Genomic DNA, 22,005 nt, shown 5'->3' on the forward strand with positions numbered 1-22,005 from the left:
ATTATTAGCAACAGTGCTTGTCGGGACCGGGTACGCAGTGGGCAGCAACCCCCCTCTACCTTACCACGAATAGGCGAGCCAGCCGCAAAGATGCAAGCACCTCTGCGCATTCTGTCTGCAAGACGAGGAGCGCCTGGCGTACGTGCTGACCTACGTGCTGACGCGTTAGTTTCAGCTGCGCCACAGTTCGGCTCGAAGCGAAGCCTGTGTAGAGGCAGAATGCGACAGGTGGGAGAATAATCTACAAAGGGAGTTCTACATGGAACGTCCTTCGTTTGATCGTGTTAATCGTGTCACGGGCATGAAATACAACTCTTGCCGTGCGTGTGTGCAACTGGAACACCATGTCTTGTTGGTGTGTGGAAGTGCAGCTGAGGGAAACTTTAGTATGTTTTCAACGTCGAAATCAGGGTCACTGTATGTGGTGCACAATACATTAGATGCAGAGGCTTGACCAGCAAACCGAACCTCAATAAAAAACTATGCTCTGCTTTCTCGCATGGACTTCTGTCATCTACAGTAATGCATGCGAGACCTGGCCGCAAAATGGGAAATGACTTAACTGTCCTGAAAGATAGGCGCAGTTCTTGTTGCAACGGAGGAAGTGAGGAACCTTTTGATAGATGTTCATACTCCCCACTCGATACAGGTCAAAAAAATACGTGAGCACCCGCATTCAACATGTAAGATCTAGTTCCCGCCTGTCGACACGGATGAGTACTGCGCAGGACCGGAAAGAGTTTTCTCCAGCATCAAGTGGGATAGCCATCTGATGGAAGCTACGGTTAGCGTATCGACACAAGAAGTCTGCTATCACCACGTGGGCTAGCCAGTGCACCCGCTTATTTTGTGGTCAAAAAACACCTTTAGGCCGAGCAGTCTGAGTGGAATGGGAGTGCCAGTATGTTGCAGAATGAGCTAGTACCCACTTTATCAGACATGCACTTGCAATTTCAAGCGGGAGCTTCGACAACCGTAGGATGCCTCAGACGTAACAGGCAAGTCCCATGATCCGATGTCATCATTCGACGATCGTGTTGACAAAAGCCCATTCGCCACTGCGGGGGTCAGAAAAGAGTTTTTTTTCAAATCGCTCCTGAGGAGCGGTCATTTTTCCCAGCAGGTGCTCATCACGGTGTAGAGTTCACTGGAACAGTGCCTGTTTTCTGTAAGACACCTAGATTCCCGTGGGTGGTGGACAAGCGTATCAAAAAATCAGATGAGGTTACCGTGTGACTGAACACCGCCCCGAGAGGTTAGCTGTGTCAAGCGCTCAACAGCCCCGCTCATAGAGTATGGCTGAGCGCTTCATTTTGTTTTAAGGCTCTTATGGTTTTGTTTCAAATGAGGTATGAGAATTAACTGTTGACAGCGAAATTCGCGTTTAGCCTGACTACTTGCCTGAGAGGCCGCGCGATCGGTGGAAACACGTTATTGTGAAACCATTATGAAATGCTTCGGAAAGAGTGAGCCGATGATGGCACCAGCCCCCACGCCCGTGAGGATGGCTGGGCCACGACACTGTGTACGACACGCTCTCACCCAAAGGAATCGAAGAGGACCACGCTGGCCCCTGCACGATCGCGGAAATAGGAGAGTACAGTGAGCGAAGCAAAGTTAGGGTTTCAAGTACGCCTTGGTAACACACATATGCTGCAGTGTCGGTACGTTTATAGGGTGGTGTCTCCTTAGCTGAAAATGCAACCACCACGGAACTCTAGTGGGTACACAAGTTCCAATTAGGTTGTATCATAGCCGAGCCTACCTATCTCCCTCGGTGCCTGGATCGGACTTATGAGCCTTGGTCGCCCTTCATCGAGACAACCTTTCTGGTAGCTGATGCTTCGCTGCTTCACCTCAGACTGCGTTGACGCTCCACCAAGACAATCGCGGTGACTGCGATGAGAACGTACACACGTTGTCCACGAAACAGGAACTGTGGATCCAACTCGATCCCTCCTTACTTAGCAAAAGATGATGAACCTCAGCGAGGACGTCGTCGGTCATTATATGCTGCAGAGAACCGGTCATCTTAATTGAAGGCAGGAGATATGAAATTCTTTCTTCATTCATATGTTGAAGCCATCATCGTTTAAGATGCATTCCTGAGCCACAAACTCCCAATCAGACACGGCAGCTCTGCTTGTTACTCTCGATGTAGATAGGCAACTTACCTGTCTGAACTTGTTAGGCGTTCTTCTCTCCGTTTTCCGGAACGGTGTCTGCTTCCCCGTAGTGTCCTCGAGCGCCCGCGTTGAGTCAATACGAGCTTGGCCTGACCTCTGTTAGCTCTGCTATGGTATAGCAGGCATTTGTTTGTCGTTAACTGGAGTAGATTCACAAGCTCATGGAGCAGACATGGAGGCTGCACACATGCTTCACTTCAGCAGAGCTTTCATAACTACACGCGCGGATATCTGGTGTTGCGGCTGGTGTTTACTTGAGTCAGCTTTTCTGAAAAGACATTCTATCCGTTAACTGCACTTTAGCCTGGTCTGGTATGAGAACAAAAATTTGCGTGCATGGCCTCAATACCAGCTTGCGGCGCATAGGGTACTGGTGCCCTCTAAATTGCTAATCCTGGAAGACTTGCCAGTCGGCGGCGAACAGTGCACCTCGCTTGTTATAGGGATTTCAACCGACACAAATTGGTACATAGAGGTTTACGTCCGCTCTCGCTTCAACGATTGCGATCACAGATGCAAAACAACTGTACAGTAGAGACGGCGGGAAAATGTAAGACAGTCTGCTGGGACACTTGACCGTATGAACGTAGAAACGCAGAAATTTGTGATTGGTCGCGGCTCAAAAACACGAGAACGTCGAGACAGTCTGACAGTTCCTTCCCGAGGAAGAGTTTGTTGTGCCTACCAGTGTGTCAGAGTGACAGCGTTGTAAGTCAGATGAATGCACACGCCACCCAAATGAAAGCAGAGGGAAATGCTAATTCGTTGCAGCGGAGTTGGTAACCTCGACACTTGGCACGAGCTTGGCAGGCCCCATCGGCAGGTGAAACACAGGAACACACGTTTCGCTCCCAGTCAAAGAAGCGCACGTTGGCAAAGTCTTTCCTCATACGCAAGGACCATGAGATGTGGAAATCGACAACGGAAAAACTGCGGGTTGCATCGGCCTTGTCGACGCAAGCGTCCTAGCAAATAGCGCCGACCAGGTGAACCTGCGCTTGCGTTGTGAGCTATATCACTACAGCTTCACTGGGGGGATATTCAGTGACTTTGGTCTTATTATGGCAGTAGTGGTCCGCTTCACGGCCATAAGGCAAATTAACGGGGTACCTACTGGTATACGCTCAGTGAGGAAGCCGGAGCTTCGAGTGAGGGCCACTTTTTACGCACATGAGGTGGGGGGCACGTGCATTTGATGTTCACGACAGCTTCTGACAGAGGGGTTTCCAGCGGGCTCATGACAGATGGAACATTAATACAGCCGAAGATTTGCAACGCGATGAACAACGGAACGGCAGTTGATGGACAGTCATCTGCGGTGCTCCCGGAAAGGTTTCCGCTCTTGCAAACAATTTTTCAGTTCTTCGGCAGGGGCAGTGTGAGAGAAGGAGGGAACTATAAAAGGCGTCACCGGAAATATCAACCAGTGTGAACCTTCCAGAGACCGAGATGCCCTGCTCGATTCCAGCTCGAAATCGTTGGAAATCGTATGCACACGTACGCGGTGATAGACGCATAGTGAAGAGGTAATTCATTTTGCCAGAATTTACTGTAACGTCTAGCTGACACAACTGTGACGAGCGCCACAGGCAGGTGCAAAACAGGGCAACACACTGTTACTCCCACTCAAAGAACTGTTGTTCTTCCAGGCTGATCGGAAATGAAAACAACACGGAGAAGACGGATTTGGGCGATCGGAAAGGCTGCTTGTATCACTCCTTTCACAATGTAAGCGTCTCTGCATCTACAGATGGTCGGCTGAGCCTGTTACGGGCTTTGTGGCTGTCTCACTAACTTTTCCTCTGGGAGGCACCAGCACCCGCAAACGGAGAACTTGATGTCTATGCATCAGTTACTCAATCTGATTTTCCAAGCCACATACGATGACCACCAACCCGTCAACATGCCCACCAGCTTCGTGTCTCACATAGAGCCCTACAGGCTTCCAAAACTGGCAGTAGGGTGGTTCGTCGTCAAGTCACTAGAGTTTACCGGATCCATCGAGGACAGTCAATGTAAAAACTGAGCAGTGACCCTACATCGTTATCGGAAGAGACGATTCATACTGCAGCACCGTTCAACTGTTTCGTGTGATGTCGCCGGGGAGATATTTGGTCGAAGTGTCTGTGATTCGAAGAGCCTTCAGCTCTAAGAAGCTGTTTTGGTACTGTGTAACACACGACGCTGCCCACGGACGCAGAATCCGACTGCTTGCTATACAGAGGTCACCGTCCGCGCCCGGAAACAAAGTGTCGGCAATAAGATCATAGTGCGAACGAACTAAAAACACTAGTATAATATCTGTATGGATCTCTGCAACGCCACTAGGACCCCCCATCTACGGCACATGAGAGAAAAAATCCGCGCGTGTTAGTTCCATGGCGAAATTCGACAGAGGACGTTCCAACACAATGACCCTGCGCAAGAACGTTTCCGTGCGCCGCGCGCCTGTCGCGTGGTTCTGAATGAGGGACTATGAGGGGAAGAAAGGGGTGGATGTGGTATGCGAATTTGTGGGGCCCGAAATCTTCTGATTGCAGGACAGTCATGACTCAGATGTTGGAAAAAAGTATGTCTTCCTGCGTAGAACCGGCACAGTTAGGACCGTACACGTCATCCTTGTCGACATTTCCTCGCCCCTGAACTGTGTGTAGCTGCTGGTGGCTTTCCACCGTCCCCCCGTTCCGATGGCTTGAAGCGAAGTATCGAATAGTGCTTTCAAGCCTCTTGCTAGAAGCTGATGTATTGAGGACTAACATAACCTTTTATAATGCGTGTTCCGGGCATTCGGTGGCGCCACTGGAAAATGAACAGCTAAGTGAGAGGAAAGGCGTTGTGTGCTTTCACAATTTCATGCCCGTCGGCCTGCTTGCGGTTGAAGCAACCATGATTCAAACTGGCAGAGGTTCCGTGGTAATGCGGTAGCGATTCTAGCCTGCCCATCAAAAAGCCATCCAAATTATCTGCGCGGCGCGGTTGGTCCGACGTTATTCGGCGGGCCTGGACTATGACTACAGGCGACACACGTGGGATACACATCGACTTCCCGACATACTCACGACGCCGCGACACGGTCGACTTAACTGCACCCAGTATCAGGAGAATCCGGATCCTTCGACGAGCAAGCTTCTTTTTTAACTCTGCCGACACAAGCGTTGTGAACATCCCCGCGCCCACCCAATCCCGCACACAATAGGGACGCCAATTCATCCGGGCTGCTGACCTGTTACATCTTCGCGTATGAAACATGACAGCAAATCTGTCGTCGGCAGCCACCGTGGCTCTTTGCATCTTTCTTTCGTGCAACCTGCACAACTACTGTTTCGGAAGTTGGACGTTGGCGGCAGAACAGTTGGATACAGCACCGGGTATCCGCGGGACCGATGCCCGGCATGCACCATCGGCAGTCCCAAGCTCAGCCATCCCCGCCGAAGCTGAACAGCAACAAGCGCCAGTTGCTGTTCGCCTGAAGAAGTTGAAGAGGTAGCGTTGACACCTCAAGCTTTGACGTAGACTCTTTCCAATTCAGGAATAGGAAGAGGAAGCACGAAGATGCTAGATCAGGAGAAACCCTCACTATTCAAGTTTGTGTAGTCTGCATGATACTGGATTTTTGTCGCGCTTGGCGACGTCGTGTGAAAAGAAGTCCATTGATGTCCAAACCATATGCCATTTTCGGCGTCCCGCCCACCTTGCCCAGCGCTATTTTGTTGCCAGCATGGATGCACACACGACCAGTTCCTCAGTTCCAGTTCTGCTCCAGTTTTACACATCCTATCGGAGATCACTGTGTGTCCTTCTGTTACACTGCAGAACTAGTCTCAGAAAAAATGGCACGGCTTTGTCACGTCGTACAAAAACGGTGACTGCGGCCAAGGTGGTCCTTTCCCTGACAGCTGTCTTAGGGCTACTGGTGGCTTCTGTCAAGCTATATCAGTGTCGGCAAAAGTTGCCAGCAAACACTAGTAAACAAGCTGCGGGAAGCACAGGGCGACGACTTGCAGAAGGCGGCAGTGACGACAAACCATGTGTAAGCGTGGCTCTATCATCACCATGGTACCGCTAAGGTGCCTGTCGTGTCCTTAACAACCCTACTAGGCCTCAACAACTCTCCAATGGTCGATAGCTTTTCTTCGGCATTTCACCCGCGGTATCTGGATCTTATTTCGCAGATACGCTATGTTCCAGGGTTTGAACCATTCGGTTTAGTTCCTCTGAGTGAACGCCTGTGAAGCACACAGCTGCTGTATTGTGCACCAGGGAGCCAATTCTCGCGTGGTGTGCTGATACCTGCATAGCTCTTCCCATAAAAATGAGGTTTACGTTGTCGTTAACGGTGAGCTACAACCGCACCGGCAGGCGGTGAATGAGATAGTGGATGTCGTCAACACGTCATGACCGTCAACTGCCTATAAAAGCTGTTTGAAACCACGCCGACGTGGATCACCATGATGACGTAAGAAAACAGTTCCCAGTGGTGGAACTGATTAAGATACCATCTATTCTGCCTGGCTGAAACTGGAGTCGCCACGCTAACCTCGAATATTTATCGCCTCTTTGGGTGCAATAGAAGCCCTGCGTACACCCTCTGCGTAATTGACGTGCTTCTGGCGATATGGCATGGTCTCCGATGTGGTGGCGTCGTCATGCAAATGGCCAAGCTACAGGCTAATCCTCGAAGGTCTACTCGATTGCTCAGGGTTATGGCAGCGCTGGATATGCTAGTTATGGTAGGATGCGTCCCTATGCCCATCATGGAGCCGTTTCAAAATGCAGATCGCTTGGGAGGAGTAATTCGTATTGGCTGTCGCGCAGGCTTTTGAATGCGGTGTAGGCTGGTGTGCTTCTTCAGAAAACGGAGGTATGAACCGGCAATGAGGGAGCTGGGACCGGTGTGAAGGCAGGCCGCGGGAGCTGCAAGAGACAAGCCCATCAGGCGAATTGCGCCGACTTATGGGTTTCGCTCGTAGACTCACACGGCTCGCCGCTGTTTCAGTTGGGTGTGGAATAGTCTACGGCTGCTTAGGTTTGGTCTGCTTTTATAGCGAATTTTGCAGAAGGCAACTGTGCGAACCCAGGCGGTATCTCTTTGACCGTCATGGCTGTTTTTGTGAGTTTGATGGCTCCGTCTTCCATCCCAGTTGGTGTTCACTGTGAGGGGGGTATTGCAGTGGTTGATAACAGATCACGGAGAGTAAACGAACGTCATGGGATTACTTTACAGTTGCTTGGCGTGATGTGCATCATGTAGTACCTACATGCTGGGTGGCGTCTGCATGATTGTGGTTTCTGAGCAAAGCGTATGGCTGCCAAGCGGGCGGTGAGTGAGAACGTGCTGTCCTCTAAAATGCAGCTAGTTTTGAGGTATTGGGTGCGGTGGTAGCAAGGCGGTTGTTGACGGATCATTACTGACTTTGGTGTGGTCTTGTTGAGGGCCGTCGCCTGCACATGTGTTGTGACCCAGGTGGGAAACTCGTTCTCCAGTCTGCAGCCCCTATGAATTGGTTTGCAACAGTTGCACTGCGTGTGGGCATGGGATATACTCTATGTTGATCGTGGTAGAGGAGGCATCTGGATTCTGCATTTGAACCTGCGTTCGTGGGAACGCGTGCGGAAGATAGCCGCAAGTCTCCTGCGTCGAGCTGTCTGGCGGAGTGTGGTTTTGCTCCAGACAGTCTGGGAAATAATGCCTTCTGTGTACCAGTACTGTCGAGACGTTGTTGATGAGGTGAGAGTGACTCGGGAGTGTTTGGATGATAGTGACAGCGATGGGGAAGGGGGCCACGCCTTCTGGCTCCTGAGGGAGTCGCGTGTTGAAAGGCACGCCCGACTGCGTGACGGGCGAACGATGGAGTGAGGGAGTGGCGCTGAAGAAGTAACAGAGTACGATCTGACGGACTAGTGCGACATGGCATGTGTACTCAATTTACTTTGTGAAGGACGACCCCATGTTCCCGTTCGCGGCACGACAGATGCATTGCATTTGGTGGGGTCTGCCCACGAGATGCCGGTGGTATCGATGCCAGTACTTACGCAGCCCGAGGGATTACGCGTCGGAAAGGATTATTTTCACTGGAACGGGCCGACACGCCGACGCCAGCAAGGCGTGTACGTTTGCCCACCGTTTCTGACGGATTTGAATGTATTCACAGTGTTGGATCTCTCGTGTCCCTGAGTGTTCTGTTTCCAGACTGAGGATGTAGGTAGACATATTGCTGATGGAGAAGACGGAAGGTGTGGGCTCCTTGTTGGTAGGGTCGGAGAATGTGTGTGCGTGGGAGCAGGGAGGTTTGCGTGGGCGCCTGATGAGGAAGACCTTCCCCCCAACGTTGGGGCCCGGGTGGGGATATCAGGCTCTGACAGCGCTTTGACGTTGAGGTTTTCTCATATCAGGCAAACGGGAAGCGGGGGTGACTGATGAGGGACCACTGCCACTGGGTGTGCATTGGTACTTGTGTGCTCCGAATTTGTGCATGCCTGCAGGTTGAAGAAGTACGCTGCTTTTATGGGTCTTGAGAGGAATGTATTCAGGCAGGAAGACTCCGTCTACATCAATGTGTAGACGGGTAATGTTGAGAAAAGGAGCGTGTGGGGACACATGGTTTTGTACTTGGAATGGTAGTAGGAGTCGATGTTTTGTTAACTGTGATATGTTGCTGGCAAAATTGATTGTGACATGCATATCTTTTAGGATACTAATGTGTTCTAAGTAGTCGTGCGCTGGTGCAGAGGTAGGGCTTTGGGGCCTGTAGGCGTATTTTATTTGCAGGTGTTGTGCCAGTATCGAGATTTTTTGCGGACAACGAGGACTCTGTGACAATGGGGGAAGGAGACTGCAGCATTTCCACAGAATTAGTGGCGGCGTATGGTATCCTTCACCAGGATGTGATATGTGTATCGGTGAGGGAGAATCGCGTGGCGGCCGCTTCACTGCTTCGCTCAATGGAGGCCGAAATCTAGTCATGAGATGCTGACGGTCTTTGCTCACGTCGTTCACACAGTGGAGGTTGGGATCGCGCAACCAGGCTGTAGGCCACCTCTGGAGGGATGAACGTGACATTTAAGCGATTCAACGACGAACTGAAGAGCAGTTGTCTACCGGCGAGTGAGACCAACAACCCTCGAGCGATACCTGGATGGGAAAATCAGGGTATTTTTTGTCAACAAGCATTCGCTGTAGTATGCGCGATTCGGGTTTAAGTGTGGCGCGGGATAGGTCAAGCATACCGCAGAGACAGTTGCCATGGACTGTGAAGGGGTAGCAGAAGCACGAATATGTAATATGTGCCGATATTGCTGCTGTCATTCTATCACTAGGAGAACATAAGACAGAATACCAGGTGTCATGTTGCTTGTCGAAAACATGTGCCATAAGCGACTTGGTACATGGTGTGGTGGAGCCGGTGCGGGATCTTATTTTGTGCGGTGGCCTTGGGCCACACCACTAACTCTGTGTTGCGCTGTTTTGGTGGGCCGTCATGTCTAAATGGACCAGCTGTTCTCTACCTATTTCCCGTCTTCAGATAGAGCTGGTACGGGACCTGAGGATTCGACTAAGCCGAGGACAGGACAAAAATACTGATGTGTCGCTGAGTATGGAAAGGGACCCGGCGAGCTGGGAAGGCGCCACGTTAGTCGAGTGAGGTTATGGTGCCGTCTTTGGGGAGTGGCTAGTGATGGTGCCGTTGCGGGTCGAGTGTCGCGTGTGCATCATCTCGGTGGGACAGTCTGTGACAACTCCTGTATGGGGGAGGCCCTTCCGTATTGACTCGATCGCACGCGCTCCAGGTAGAGCGTCCTGGGATATGTTCCTTCAGGTGGAGGAAGTATGCAGTGGCGGCAAGGAAGCTGGTTGAGAAGATACGGCGAGCAATGCTTAGCATACCACTTCAGCAGGCGGCAAGCGCCGCCTTCGAAGCGGCTTGTAAAGAATAGCAGGCATGTTCCAGGGCAGTTTTTGAGATCTGGATCACTGTGTGAGTGCTTGGCATGTGATGTCGCAGTAGTAAGTTGTGCTGTGTCTCGGCGGCGAATACGAGACGTAGTTCTTACATGCCGGGTTTCGCTGGTGTTGCGGTGGATACATTGTGCCGCGCATGCCTGGAAACCATCTTTTGTCGTTGCATGCAAGCACGATGCAAGCGTTGCTTCTTGTTAGTGCAATGCATGCATTAGCGACGCGCGCACTGATGCCTATGCATTCTGGACTGCGCCGTGTGACCACTGAGTGAAGTTGGCTACATGCGCGCGGAGATCGACAAGTGGGACGGGTGGCGCAAGCGTGTACTTTCTGATTCACCGGTTCGCAACGGTTGCATCTCTTTGTGGTGTTGGATATGTGCTGCGTGGATGGTGGGGCAAGGAGGGATCGAACGACTGCCAGTTGTAACACGATTTCGGCAGGACGTGTGATATAAGGATGCACGCCTTCATGGTGGAGGAATGCGACAGATTGTGGCCTTCGTTCACAGTCTGTAGGAACATGATGGCACATAATCACGAATAGGTGCCTCCATTGACACGAGCTCGTGGCAGAGGGAGCGGTCGACCCCGGGGCGTTGCGAAGGTAGAGGCAGTCACGGGAAACGATGCCAGAAGGAAAACCTGCGGAGTATGACTCCTGTTTGGGTGACGATTGCCGCGTTGAATTCAGCATGAGAGAGCGTGTTGGGCAGACGAAGAAGCGAGATAGTGCTGCCGAGGAACAGACAGTTACGTACAATCCGGGTTCCAGTGCGAATTGGCAAGTGAATTTGATGGACCTGTGAGGGACGAGATGCTCCATGAGGGCCATAGTGACGCGTGTGACTCGTCATATGCTGTTGAACGCCAGCAGGCAAACAGCCCGGCATTCAGCACTGAAAATAGAATGAAGCTGAGCACCGTGTTTCTGGATGGCAGGCTTAGGTGACTGGGGAATGAACGCTCGAGCGCTCCGCCGTTTATCCAATGTTGTTTCAAGTGATACTGCCGGTTTGGTTAGCCGACGCCAGAATGGGTACCGTACGCAGACGGCATTGACGAGGTTCAGAATACGGCATTAGTGGTGGTTACGTGCGTCGGTTTGAGCGAAGGGGCAGCCTGATTGAGTAAGACGTGGGTGGGAGTTTACATAGCGTATCGGCGGCGGCGCTTGTGCCCTTTTTCGATCTGCAGCTTGGCGTGAGTAGCCTGACACTCAAGGGTGACGCACGAGCATCGGATTTCTGAGCGGCAAAAGTTGCATGACTGCAGAACCGACTCCTACGTGTTGCCCTATTTAGCTGACGTTGTGTGAGGAGGTGACGCGGGACCGGTCAGCCGACGCACGAAGGGTGTATCAGGTGCGGCGCTGGTGTCCTTTTTCGATCTTCAGCTTGGCGTGAGTAGCCTGACACTCAAGGGTGACGCACGAGCATCGGATTTCTGGGCGGCAAAAATTCGATGACTGGAGAACCCAGTCTTACGCGTTGCCCAATTTAGTCGACGTTGTCTGAGGGGGTGGCGCGGAATCGGTCAGTCGACGCACGAAGCGCGTGTCAGGTGCGGCGCTGGTGTCCTTGTTCGATCGTCAGCTTGGCGTGAGTAGCCTGACACTCAAGGGTGACGCACGAGCATCGGATTTCTGAGCGGCAAAAGTTGCATGACTGCAGAACCGACTCCTACGTGTTGCCCTATTTAGCTGACGTTGTGTGAGGAGGTGACGCGGGACCGGTCAGCCGACGCACGAAGGGACACTCTGTGGATGCATCAGTGGCAATGTTCAGAATACGGTGTTAGCCGCGGGCCTGATTTGTGTACGTTTGTGTAATCGTCGACACGTCTTACTCTGGACATGAGCTGCGTCGAATTCTGTGTTTGCCTGTAACCCTGAACGCGTCCTACTCTGAGTCTGAGTTTCGTAGAACTCTGTATTTACCCGTGAACGTGGAATCGTCCAACTCTGCATCTCAGATTTCTCTAACTCTGTGCGTCGATTCGCGCAATCCGGCGCACAGTCTAAGGCGTGAGTGGGAGCATCGGTAGCGTATCCGGTGCGGCGCCTGTGCCATTCCTCGTTGCACAGTTTGACGAGGTGAGTAGCCTGGCCATCATCGTTGAATGCCGAGTACCGTGTTTCTGGATGGCAGGCTTAGGTGGCTGGGGAATGAATGCTCGAGCGCTCCGCCGTTTATCCAATGTTGTTTCAAGTGATACTGCCGGTTTGGTTAGCCGACGCCAGAATGGGTACCGTACGCAGACGGCATTGACGAGGTTCAGAATACGGCATTAGTGGTGGTTACGTGCGTCGGTTTGAGCGAAGGGGCAGCCTGATTGAGTAAGACGTGGGTGGGAGTTTACATAGCGTATCGGCGGCGGCGCTTGTGCCCTTTTTCGATCTGCAGCTTGGCGTGAGTAGCCTGACACTCAAGGGTGACGCACGAGCATCGGATTTCTGAGCGGCAAAAGTTGCATGACTGCAGAACCGACTCCTACGTGTTGCCCTATTTAGCTGACGTTGTGTGAGGAGGTGACGCGGGACCGGTCAGCCGACGCACGAAGGGACACTCTGTGGATGCATCAGTGGCAATGTTCAGGATACGGTGTTAGCCGCGGGCCTGATTTGTGTACGTTTGTGTAATCGTCGACACGTCTTACTCTGGACATGAGCTGCGTCGAATTCTGTGTTTGCCTGTAACCCTGAACGCGTCCTACTCTGAGTCTGAGTTTCGTAGAACTCTGTATTTACCCGTGAACGTGGAATCGTCCAACTCTGCATCTCAGATTTCTCTAACTCTGTGCGTCGATTCGCGCAATCCGGCGCACAGTCTAAGGCGTGAGTGGGAGCATCGGTAGCGTATCCGGTGCGGCGCCTGTGCCATTCCTCGTTGCACAGTTTGACGAGGTGAGTAGCCTGGCCATCATCGTTGAATGCCGAGTACCGTGTTTCTGGATGGCAGGCTTAGGTGGCTGGGGAATGAATGCTCGAGCGCTCCGCCGTTTATCCAATGTTGTTTCAAGTGATACTGCCGGTTTGGTTAGCCGACGCCAGAACGGGTACCGTACGCAGACGGCATTGACGAGGTTCAGAATACGGCATTAGTGGTGGTTACGTGCGTCGGTTTGAGCGAAGGGGCAACCGAATACAAGACAGCTCGACGCGGAGCCTCGTAGTGCTGACAGACGTGGCGGCATGCCGAAGTCTGCGAGGTATGACTGGCGACGTACTGTTTTACGTGTGCGTGGGGATTTACCTATCATAGCCGGTGCGGCGTCTGTGTGGCAATTCGTTATTCAACCGGAGCAGGTGGGTGGCTGGGTTGTGAATATTGAGGGCTGAATAAGGGTTGGACGCCTGTTATCAGTGGCGTGGCTGCGTGCGAGGGTCCTCGACGACGCGCTATTCATCGCACACGCGGGGCGAGGACCGGGATTGTGGCTAGCTGAGGATGAGAGGCACCCGTCGCGCTTGACTCAGCGGCGATGCCCGGAACAGGATTGGCAGCGGGCTTGTGCGCCAATGAAAATTGGTGAGAAATGCGTCTCGCGGCAGCTACTGACCAGCGATGGCAAACGAGGCGGCACGAGGGATTGAACAAGGCACGACGGGTGATGCACTGATGGACGCACTCCTCGGGGTTTCCGTAGTGTGGCCACTGTCGCATCTGTGACATTTGTTGTTCAGCCCGTACAACTAGGTAGCTTGACACCAAATGTTGGAAAGAGAATCTGCTTTGACGGCGTGACTTCGCTCGGGATGCTTCAGCAGTGCACTGGTTATCCCACGGTTTGAGGGGGAAGGGTCCCGCGGGTATGGTCGTCAGAAGAAGGTAAACACTCACCACGTAGGTCTCACTGCCAGTGATCATGCTGAGTCATATCTTTCTGGTATGCACTGCCATATGGAATTAGTTCCTGATGTTGTTTGCGACTCGGCTCTAGAATGTTTCAGTATGGTTGTCAAGGCATAGAGACAAGATCCAGCGGAGCTAGCGTTGCCCCGCATGTGGGTGTGCTGTCAGCATATGTATGGTTGGAGGGCGGCGACACGAGACAGGACAGTTGAGGACGGGGCAGTGGCCGGTCTCTCCCATCACTTTCGCGGCGATAATTAAGTTGCTAATTCTTCAAGACGTATACGAAACGATGGTCTCGCCAGCCGACCGTCATCAATGCAAGGACTGGGTACACTGATGGGTATTCTGCATGACGAGACACATGAAACCATGTTCGCGTTGAATGTACCGCATTTAGCGCTGTTCCGCTGTATCCTGATATATTGAATGTGGAGTAGAACGATGGAGCGCCTCGTCGTTGACGGAGGACGTGGTTCTTGGTGGTGGCTAGACCCCGCTTCCTTGTTTTTCCATTTTAGTCTGCGCCTTTGAGTCATGCGTTTCGAGTGTGCGCCCTCACTGCTGTAGCCACAACTGCGTCTCCTTGGCTGGAAGGATACCTCCCCGCAGCCTCCTCAGCGAGCAGTTTCTGGCCTCGTCACTAGTCGAACAAGGAACCCGCCCTGCGCTGCCCTGTTGGGATGTTCGTGGAGGGTACATGCGGAGTTGAACGCTTCCTCAGGATTGCTTTTGCTGTAGACTCGTTCACCAAGAGCGATTCAGGTGTCTGCTTGCGACTGCTGAACAGCAATTCGCTAACCGCGCGCATTACCGGCAATCGGGGAGCGCGACCTGAAGGGAATGGAAGCACGCAACACCTCATGCAAATGACTGGCCGACGTGCGGCGCGAGAGTCCTTTCTGGCTCCAAACAACTGCACTACGTCTTCCCGAGTTTCGCGCGCAAAGGCGGTAGGAACAGAGTGTGGACGCGTACAAAGAGAAACAAACCAGGTGCCTCACGACGTGGACTAGACTGCGGTTCTTTGTTGGGATGCCGCTGGATGACGTCGGAATGAGCAGGTTGATATTCGTATTAACGGTCTCCACATTGGCGATGCAGCAACGCCTCTTCCGGTTTCACCGTGGGATCATGGCTTGGTGTTCACGGTTGTGTGGGTAGCAGGAAGTGCATCATGCGTTTATTCGACGAACGGTGGGAAAGCAGTTTCAGCGTCGACTCATGGTATTTCGCAACTTCGAGGGGGTGGACCTAGGTTCACTATGCTTTTGTCGGGAATTGTGCATCTCGATACGTGTGAAGATGTAGTCGGAAACATGGCGAGCAATCTGGACAATGATAAGTGGTGTCAATGAGGCGATCAGCGTTCCTTCGGGGGTATGCTCTGCATCGGGAGGTTTGATGCGGTGGAGAGACACAACGGTGCTGAGAGCGTCGATGCTGGCACATGTCAGGGTCATTTTTGCACGTCAACGGTGGTACATGACTTGGCAACAACGTGACGTTCGTGTCTGATGCGAGCCCAGCAGGCGCCCACACGACTGTCTAAGGCCTACTACTGAACGGTTCCGTGGCCAGCCATCGACGGTGCCTCTTCGGAAGGATGCCGCCGCTTCTGGGCCGTGGTTGTCGGCATATGCAGCATGGGACCCTGACGTCCTGTGTGACCTCGGACCTCGGTGTTCGGCGAGCGGTTGAGATCGGGTTTGTCACTGCGCTGCATGCGCATCGATTGCTTTGTGCCGGTGTCTAGGCGCAGCTCGTAGGGATTTTCTTGGGGCGTAGGGGCGGTGTGTGGAATGGCTATCGAGAGTGTCTCAGTGTCTCGAATTGGGTGGGAATCGTCTGCAATCACCGATTACTTCGGCAAGCCGCCAGCGACGAGGTGCAGTGTCTGATGACACCGGATTATCAGGGGCGTTGTTGGGTTTGGTGTCGTTTTGTGAAACCGCTCGTTCCCCTCAGGGATGTGCCTGTGGCTGCGGTGAGGCTGCCAAGGAAGAACGTGTTGAAGGGATAGATTATTGGCGGCTGTTCTAAGCATTCTGATATGCATGGCGTGACGGATGCCTTGCGGAATCTAGAGCGTGAAGCAGGCCAAACTGGTGAGCGTGGCAGGGACTCGAGTTAAGGGTTTTCGCTATCGCTGTATACCCACCCCAATGAAAGTGGTATTGGACTCGGCAGTGCCGCGATCTGCATGACTGTCTGGCGGACCAGTGGAGGCTAAAGCACTGACCGATTTGTGTCCATGCTCTACTGTTGTCATCGACGATATTACGCAGCACACTAGAGGATCTCGCCTTGCCGATGTCACGGGTCAATGCATATTTGGGTCCAGACGGCAGTACCCACGTGGCGGCCGTCATCGGCGACCGGTCGATATTGGTCTCGACAGTGGCTTCGACGGTGGCGCGTTTCGGTAGCTCAAGGATGTACGGGTCATTTGTTCCGGGAGGTCTACTTTCAAGGCGTTATTGCTTGTGGTTGTCTACTGCGTTGCCCAGTTGCACCGGAGTCTCACTGTCTGTTGCGGCACACTGGCCAAGCGGAACATACGCGAAAATGCACATCCTGTAAACAGTGCCGTGGCAGTGTTGGTGTGTGGGGAAGTGTGGTGTCGTGACGGTGAGGTCGGTGGAGCGAGGCAAAACGTATTGTCCCCCGGGTTGTTTGAGCGGATGCAACTGAAATTGTTGGAGAGCACGGTGGTCATGTTGATTGGGGGAGACATGTATGGGAATCAAGCCGTGACGGGTTGAGGTCGGTAGCGCGGATGACGTAAAGCATCTAATCGTTTTGCAAGCAGCGGGAATATCATGAGCATGGCTGATAACCCGGAGGCATTGCGCCGAGAGTTGGTCCCACTGATAATTCGTGAGTCGGTCGAATTGTTGGCTGTTATGATTTGTGATGTGGAGTGCCGAGACGATGACACCGAGAGAGTCGAGTTTGCGTTCACCGTAGGGTTGGCGTCGAATCACCCTGAGACATTCGTCTTTGGAGCGTCGCCTCATGCGAGCTGCGTGGCCAGTTCTGGAGCCGGACGCTGCAGCAGGAGTGGAGAGCGTTTTGTGACGCACTGCTTGTAGGTGACTGCCTGCAGCGGATCAGGCATTCCATCCCCCCGAGGCGGTTGAAATACGTCTCGACACCCCGGCGGCCAGAGACGCGAGAGGCATGACGGCGATGCAAGCGAGGCACGCCAGCTTCTCTGCAGGTGATGGCGCGCCTAGACATATTGATAGCGTGGCCGGTGACGCGGCTTTGCGGTTATTTGCTGTTCAGCTGAACTTTGTAGGTATCATGGCACTAGCCGATGAATGTATCGGAGTACACTGGGTGGCAGTGTGGCCTGGGAGCGGAGTTGCTTCAGCATCGCATTATTTTTTTCCATTACACCATTCATCCGAGGCCGTTTAAAGGTGAATTATGGTGTTTATCAGCCGAAGCAAGAAGGGACCCATCGTGCAGGCGATAGCGGCGTTGTCCGGAATAAGGGATCGGCAGACGGCTTTTGCGTCGATTCGAGCAACTAGGCGGCCAGCTAGAATATGTCTTGGCGCACATCCGACTAACGACGATGCATTTGGCAGCACGCCGACGTTATCGACGATTGACAGGCGGCCCACTGTTTCACACTGTAGTGGATGTTTCCGTGGTGTCGAGGTCACGCCTCCGCTATTGCTTGTTGTCCAGGCTAGGGATGTAAGCAACGCAGTCCTTTGAACGTTGAATCGAGAATGCGACTGAGGCTGTTGTCAGTGACCACGTGGCCTCAGATGAGGCGCTACAGCATTGCAATCCTCTTCCCACGTCTGTCGCGGCAGAACCGCAGATGAGGTCAGCGGAAGAGCGTTGACATGCTTCACGCGGGTGCCCCATTGGGGGTGTTAATGCGAAGAGCTGTGGATGACGCAAGGATGTCGTGCCTTGGGAATAGTGTCGTGTTTTGATCGCGGCCGTGGACAGCCGTCACCCATGGTTCTGCGTCGTGGTCGAAACGTCTGGTTCGATGTATCTTACGGCGCCTGCTGGTGAAGCCAAGGAGAAGAGTACCGTCCTCGCTGGAAGGCGGAGTCCGATAGGCGAGGACAGCTGCTTCTACATGTGTATTTGTCTTCATCTCTTCTGGCATCTTCATGTGATCGTAGGGTTGCTCATACGGCGGGGTTGTCTCGCAACCTTCACGGATAATTGGGCCGCCGGAAAGTGCGGCAGGGGGGGATGGACAGCATTTCGCGGTGCACTGTTTGGCGGTCGGATGTAACGTGGCCTGAGGTGTCGCCCCGCTGGGGCTATTGGAATGTGCCTCGGATCGACGCCGTTTGGAGATGAAGAACAAGGCCGCAGGCCTACACCAGCGAGGGCTGCCAGGCGGTCCGGCGTTTCAGCGGAGCGCGGGTGGCGTCGTAGTATGACCTCTGTCGCGTTTCTGCTACTATTTATTTTGCAGACTGACGAAGTAGGCAAGCTGGTTCCCGTGAACCTTGAATACAGAACATGACCGAGGCTGTTGTCAGCCACAGCATTGCTTCAGATGAGGTGCTACAGCAAGGCAATCCTCATCCCACATCTGTCGCGGGAGAATCGCGTGTGTGATCAGCGGAAAACGGTAGACATCGTTCACACAAGTGCCCCCGCCGGGGTCAAGACTGAGGGTTTGCGATGGCGCAACGGCGTCGCGCCTTGGCCTGGATATCATTTTGGATCGAAGGAGTGGACAGTTTCTAGGCGCGCTGTCGCATCTCGAGCATACTGGTCGAGAGGGAAAGGTCGATGTGCCATAGGACGCATCTGATGTAGAACGAGGAGAAGAATAGCACCGTCGATGGATGGTGGGATCAGAGTGGCGCACACAACTGCATCTACGCTTGCATTCCATCTTAGTCTCCTCTCGCACTTCCATGTTGTCGTAGGGTTGCTCATACGGCTGGGTTGTCTCGCAACCTTCACGGATAATTGGGTCGCCGGACGGTGCGGCAAGGGGGATGGACAGCGGTTCGCAGTGCACTGTTAGGTGGTCGCCTGTAACGCGATCGGAGGTGTCCCTGCTGGGGCTATTGGAGTGTGTCTCGGATCGACGCCATTTGGAGATGACGAACAAGGCCGCAGGCCTACACCAGCGAGGGCTGCCAGGCGGTCCGGCGTTTCAGCGGAGCGTGGGCGGTTTCCCTACTGTGTCCGGTGTCGCGTTGTTGGTGATGTTTGTTGTCCAGGAGCGGCGGGTAGGTGACTCGACGCCGAAGCTCAAGTCCATTTAATGCGCGTGGGAGTGTGGTGGTATCGGTGCAGTCGAGGTGCGTCGGCAATGCATTCGTCATCCCACGGATTTTTGAAGAGGGCACGGCATTGTTCTCCGAACGAAGACAGCAGCCTTTCACGCATGTTTTAGTAACGACGGGCGCAACGCGGGATTCGTAATCCGTGAGCGTGATGCAACATGATCTGAATGTGGTAATTCCTTCGCTGGGGTGTTTGTTCTCTACATATTCAGAGAAGGACGATATGGTTCCAGATGTGGAATATCAGTGAAATCGAGTGACATGCTTTGCAGGCTATACGCGACTTCCGGCAATGTTAGGTATTGCACAAGGCGCTGGCATCTGTCTCGGGAGGCATCCGCCTAGTGGCCATCCAGGCGACATGCCGATTCTAGCAAGATACGACACGGTACCCACCGTCGCAAGCGGCTGTGGGCCTTCTCATAGTGTGACCGCTGCCGCGTTTGTGATACTATCTGTTGTTCAGCCTCAGGCAGTAGGCAGCCCGACCCCGTGAACCTTGAATACAGAACATGACCGAGGCTGTTGTCAGCCGCAGCATTGCTTCAGATGAGGTGCTACAGCAAGGCAATCCTCATCCCACATCTGTCGCGGGAGAATCGCGTGTGTGATCAGCGGAAAACGGTAGACATCGTTCACACAAGTGCCCCCGCCGGGGTCAAGACTGAGGGTTTGCGATGGCGCAACGGCGTCGCGCCTTGGCCTGGATATCATTTTGGATCGAAGGAGTGGACAGTTTCTAGGCGCGCTGTCGCATCTCGAGCATACTGGTCGAGAGGGAAAGGTCGATGTGCCATAGGACGCATCTGATGTAGAATGAGGAGAAGAATAGCGCCGTCGATGGATGGTGGGATCAGAGTGGCGCACACAACTGCATCTACGCTTGCATTCCATCTTAGTCTCCTCTCGCACTTCCATGTTGTCGTAGGGTTGCTCATACGGCTGGGTTGTCTCGCAACCTTCACGGATAATTGGGTCGCCGGACGGTGCGGCAAGGGGGATGGACAGCGGTTCGCAGTGCACTGTTAGGTGGTCGCCTGTAACGCGATCGGAGGTGTCCCCGCTGGGGCTATTGGAATGTGTCTCGGATCGACGCCATTTGGAGATGACGAACAAGGCCGCAGGCCTACACCAGCGAGGGCTGCCAGGCGGTCCGGCGTTTCAGCGGAGCGTGGGCGGTTTCGTAGTGTGGCCTCTGTTGCGTCTGTGCTGGTGCTTACTGTCCAGGTTATGGATGTAGGCACCGCGACGCAGCATGCGACTGAGGCTGTTGTCGGTGACTGCAAGGCCTCAGATGAGGTGTTACAATAATGCAATCCTCGTCCCACGTCTGTTGCGGTGGAACTGTGCGTGTGGTCATCGGGAGATGGTGAACATCCGCTGCACAGGTGTCACTGGCGGTGTCCATGCTGAAGGTTTGTGACGGCGCAAGGGTGTCATGCGTTGGATCGAATGCCGTCTCTTGGGCTGATTGTCCTGTCTTAATCCGGGTGCCGTTCGTTTAAGGTCGCTACAGCAGCTACCCACTTTTTGCGTCCTAGTTGAAAAGTTTAGCTCCATGTGCCATGGGATGCCCACTGCCATAGCGCGGGAAAAATTCTGTCCTGGACAGACGGCGGAGTCAGAGTGGTGAAGAGAACCACATCTAATTTTGCTTTTGTTGAATATTGCTTCCAGCATTTTTTGCTACCACGTGATTGTTCGTATGTCAGGCGTCCTGCGGCAGTGGGAACGGAGTACCGCATGTGCTCGGATGTGATCAACAACGATCCAAATGTCGCATCTTGGTGATTTGCACTGCCGCATTGAATTGACTTCCGATGTGATTTTGTGAGACGGTTACACGGTGTATCAGGTGGTAGGCGCAGGCATAGAGACAGGACACACCTAGCGTGCAGGACACTGCATCAGTAAATGAATGGGATGAGCAACGCGTTCTGACCGACGTTGGCACTAGCGCAAAAGGAGAGAGGAGGCCACCAAGGCGCGCTTGCATCGCGGTTGCAGTACAGCTGGTGCCACGCGATTCGTGTTCCGACTCCATGTTCCGCGGGACGCAAGAGGACCCCGAAACGCCTCGCTCCTCCCATTGTCTTCGCGATCGTAGTCAGAGGCTCGCACCTTCCAGAGGCCCACGAATGAGGGAACCCTGTGGGCGCCCATCATCAATGTAGTACTGGGGCACACTGACAAAACGTCTACGCCCGCGCATGTGACGGGACGTTTTGTCCGGAAATCATCGGGCAAGTCATCAACTGTTTCCTCTCACGAAAAAGAAAAAGAAACGTAATGGCTTGTTCACATGAACCAATCACCAGCGAACGCTGGTCTGTGTGCAGCTGCAATGTTGAAAGCGGAGGGGAATGCAGCGGCGTCTGCGCGTTGCTTGAGATGGCGGCTCGGGTTCAGAGCTGGACTCCACTAATAGTATTTTTCACTCTGGTTTTTGTATGTCATACGTTTCGAGAGTGCGGGTGTGTGGCTATCGCCAAACCCGTGTGTTCGCCTTGGCTGGCAGGGTATCTCCGCTCAGCCTCGACCAGGGGCATCGACGGGCCTCTTTACCCCTTGAACGAGGCCCCTAATCTGTTCGGGCGCAGAAGGGGTGTTTTCCGTTAGTGCCAATGCGTCTGCGACTATAGCTAGCTTGTATGACGAGGAGTTTCGTCCACTCTCTGTGATATGAACGTCTGCCTGTGCCTGTGGTGCTGAGGAACG

The 22,005-nt window shown here is 53.4% G+C and overlaps 2 protein-coding genes across 2 annotated transcripts; both read left to right on the top strand.

Moving 5' to 3' along the window:
* The first annotated feature begins 4,748 nt into the window (after positions 1 to 4,748).
* TGME49_244920 (Toxoplasma gondii family B protein) lies at positions 4,749 to 6,791 on the top strand. The gene is made up of 2 exons (XM_018780738.1): positions 4,749 to 5,669; positions 6,000 to 6,791. The coding sequence occupies exons 1-2, from the start codon at positions 5,434 to 5,436 to the stop codon at positions 6,250 to 6,252; spliced, it is 489 nt and encodes a 162-aa protein (XP_018637574.1). The 5' UTR covers positions 4,749 to 5,433; the 3' UTR covers positions 6,253 to 6,791.
* A 7,167-nt stretch (positions 6,792 to 13,958) lies between these two features.
* Positions 13,959 to 17,080, top strand: TGME49_244930 (hypothetical protein; the record flags this gene model as incomplete). The annotated part of the gene is made up of 4 exons (XM_018780739.1): positions 13,959 to 13,975; positions 14,790 to 14,952; positions 16,087 to 16,107; positions 16,970 to 17,080. The coding sequence occupies 4 exons, from the start codon at positions 13,959 to 13,961 to the stop codon at positions 17,078 to 17,080; spliced, it is 312 nt and encodes a 103-aa protein (XP_018637575.1).
* Positions 17,081 to 22,005: the final 4,925 nt, after the last annotated feature.

The sequence above is a fragment of the Toxoplasma gondii genome, chromosome VI, assembly GCF_000006565.2.
Source record: "Toxoplasma gondii ME49 chromosome VI, whole genome shotgun sequence".
NCBI lineage: Eukaryota > Apicomplexa > Conoidasida > Eucoccidiorida > Sarcocystidae > Toxoplasma > Toxoplasma gondii.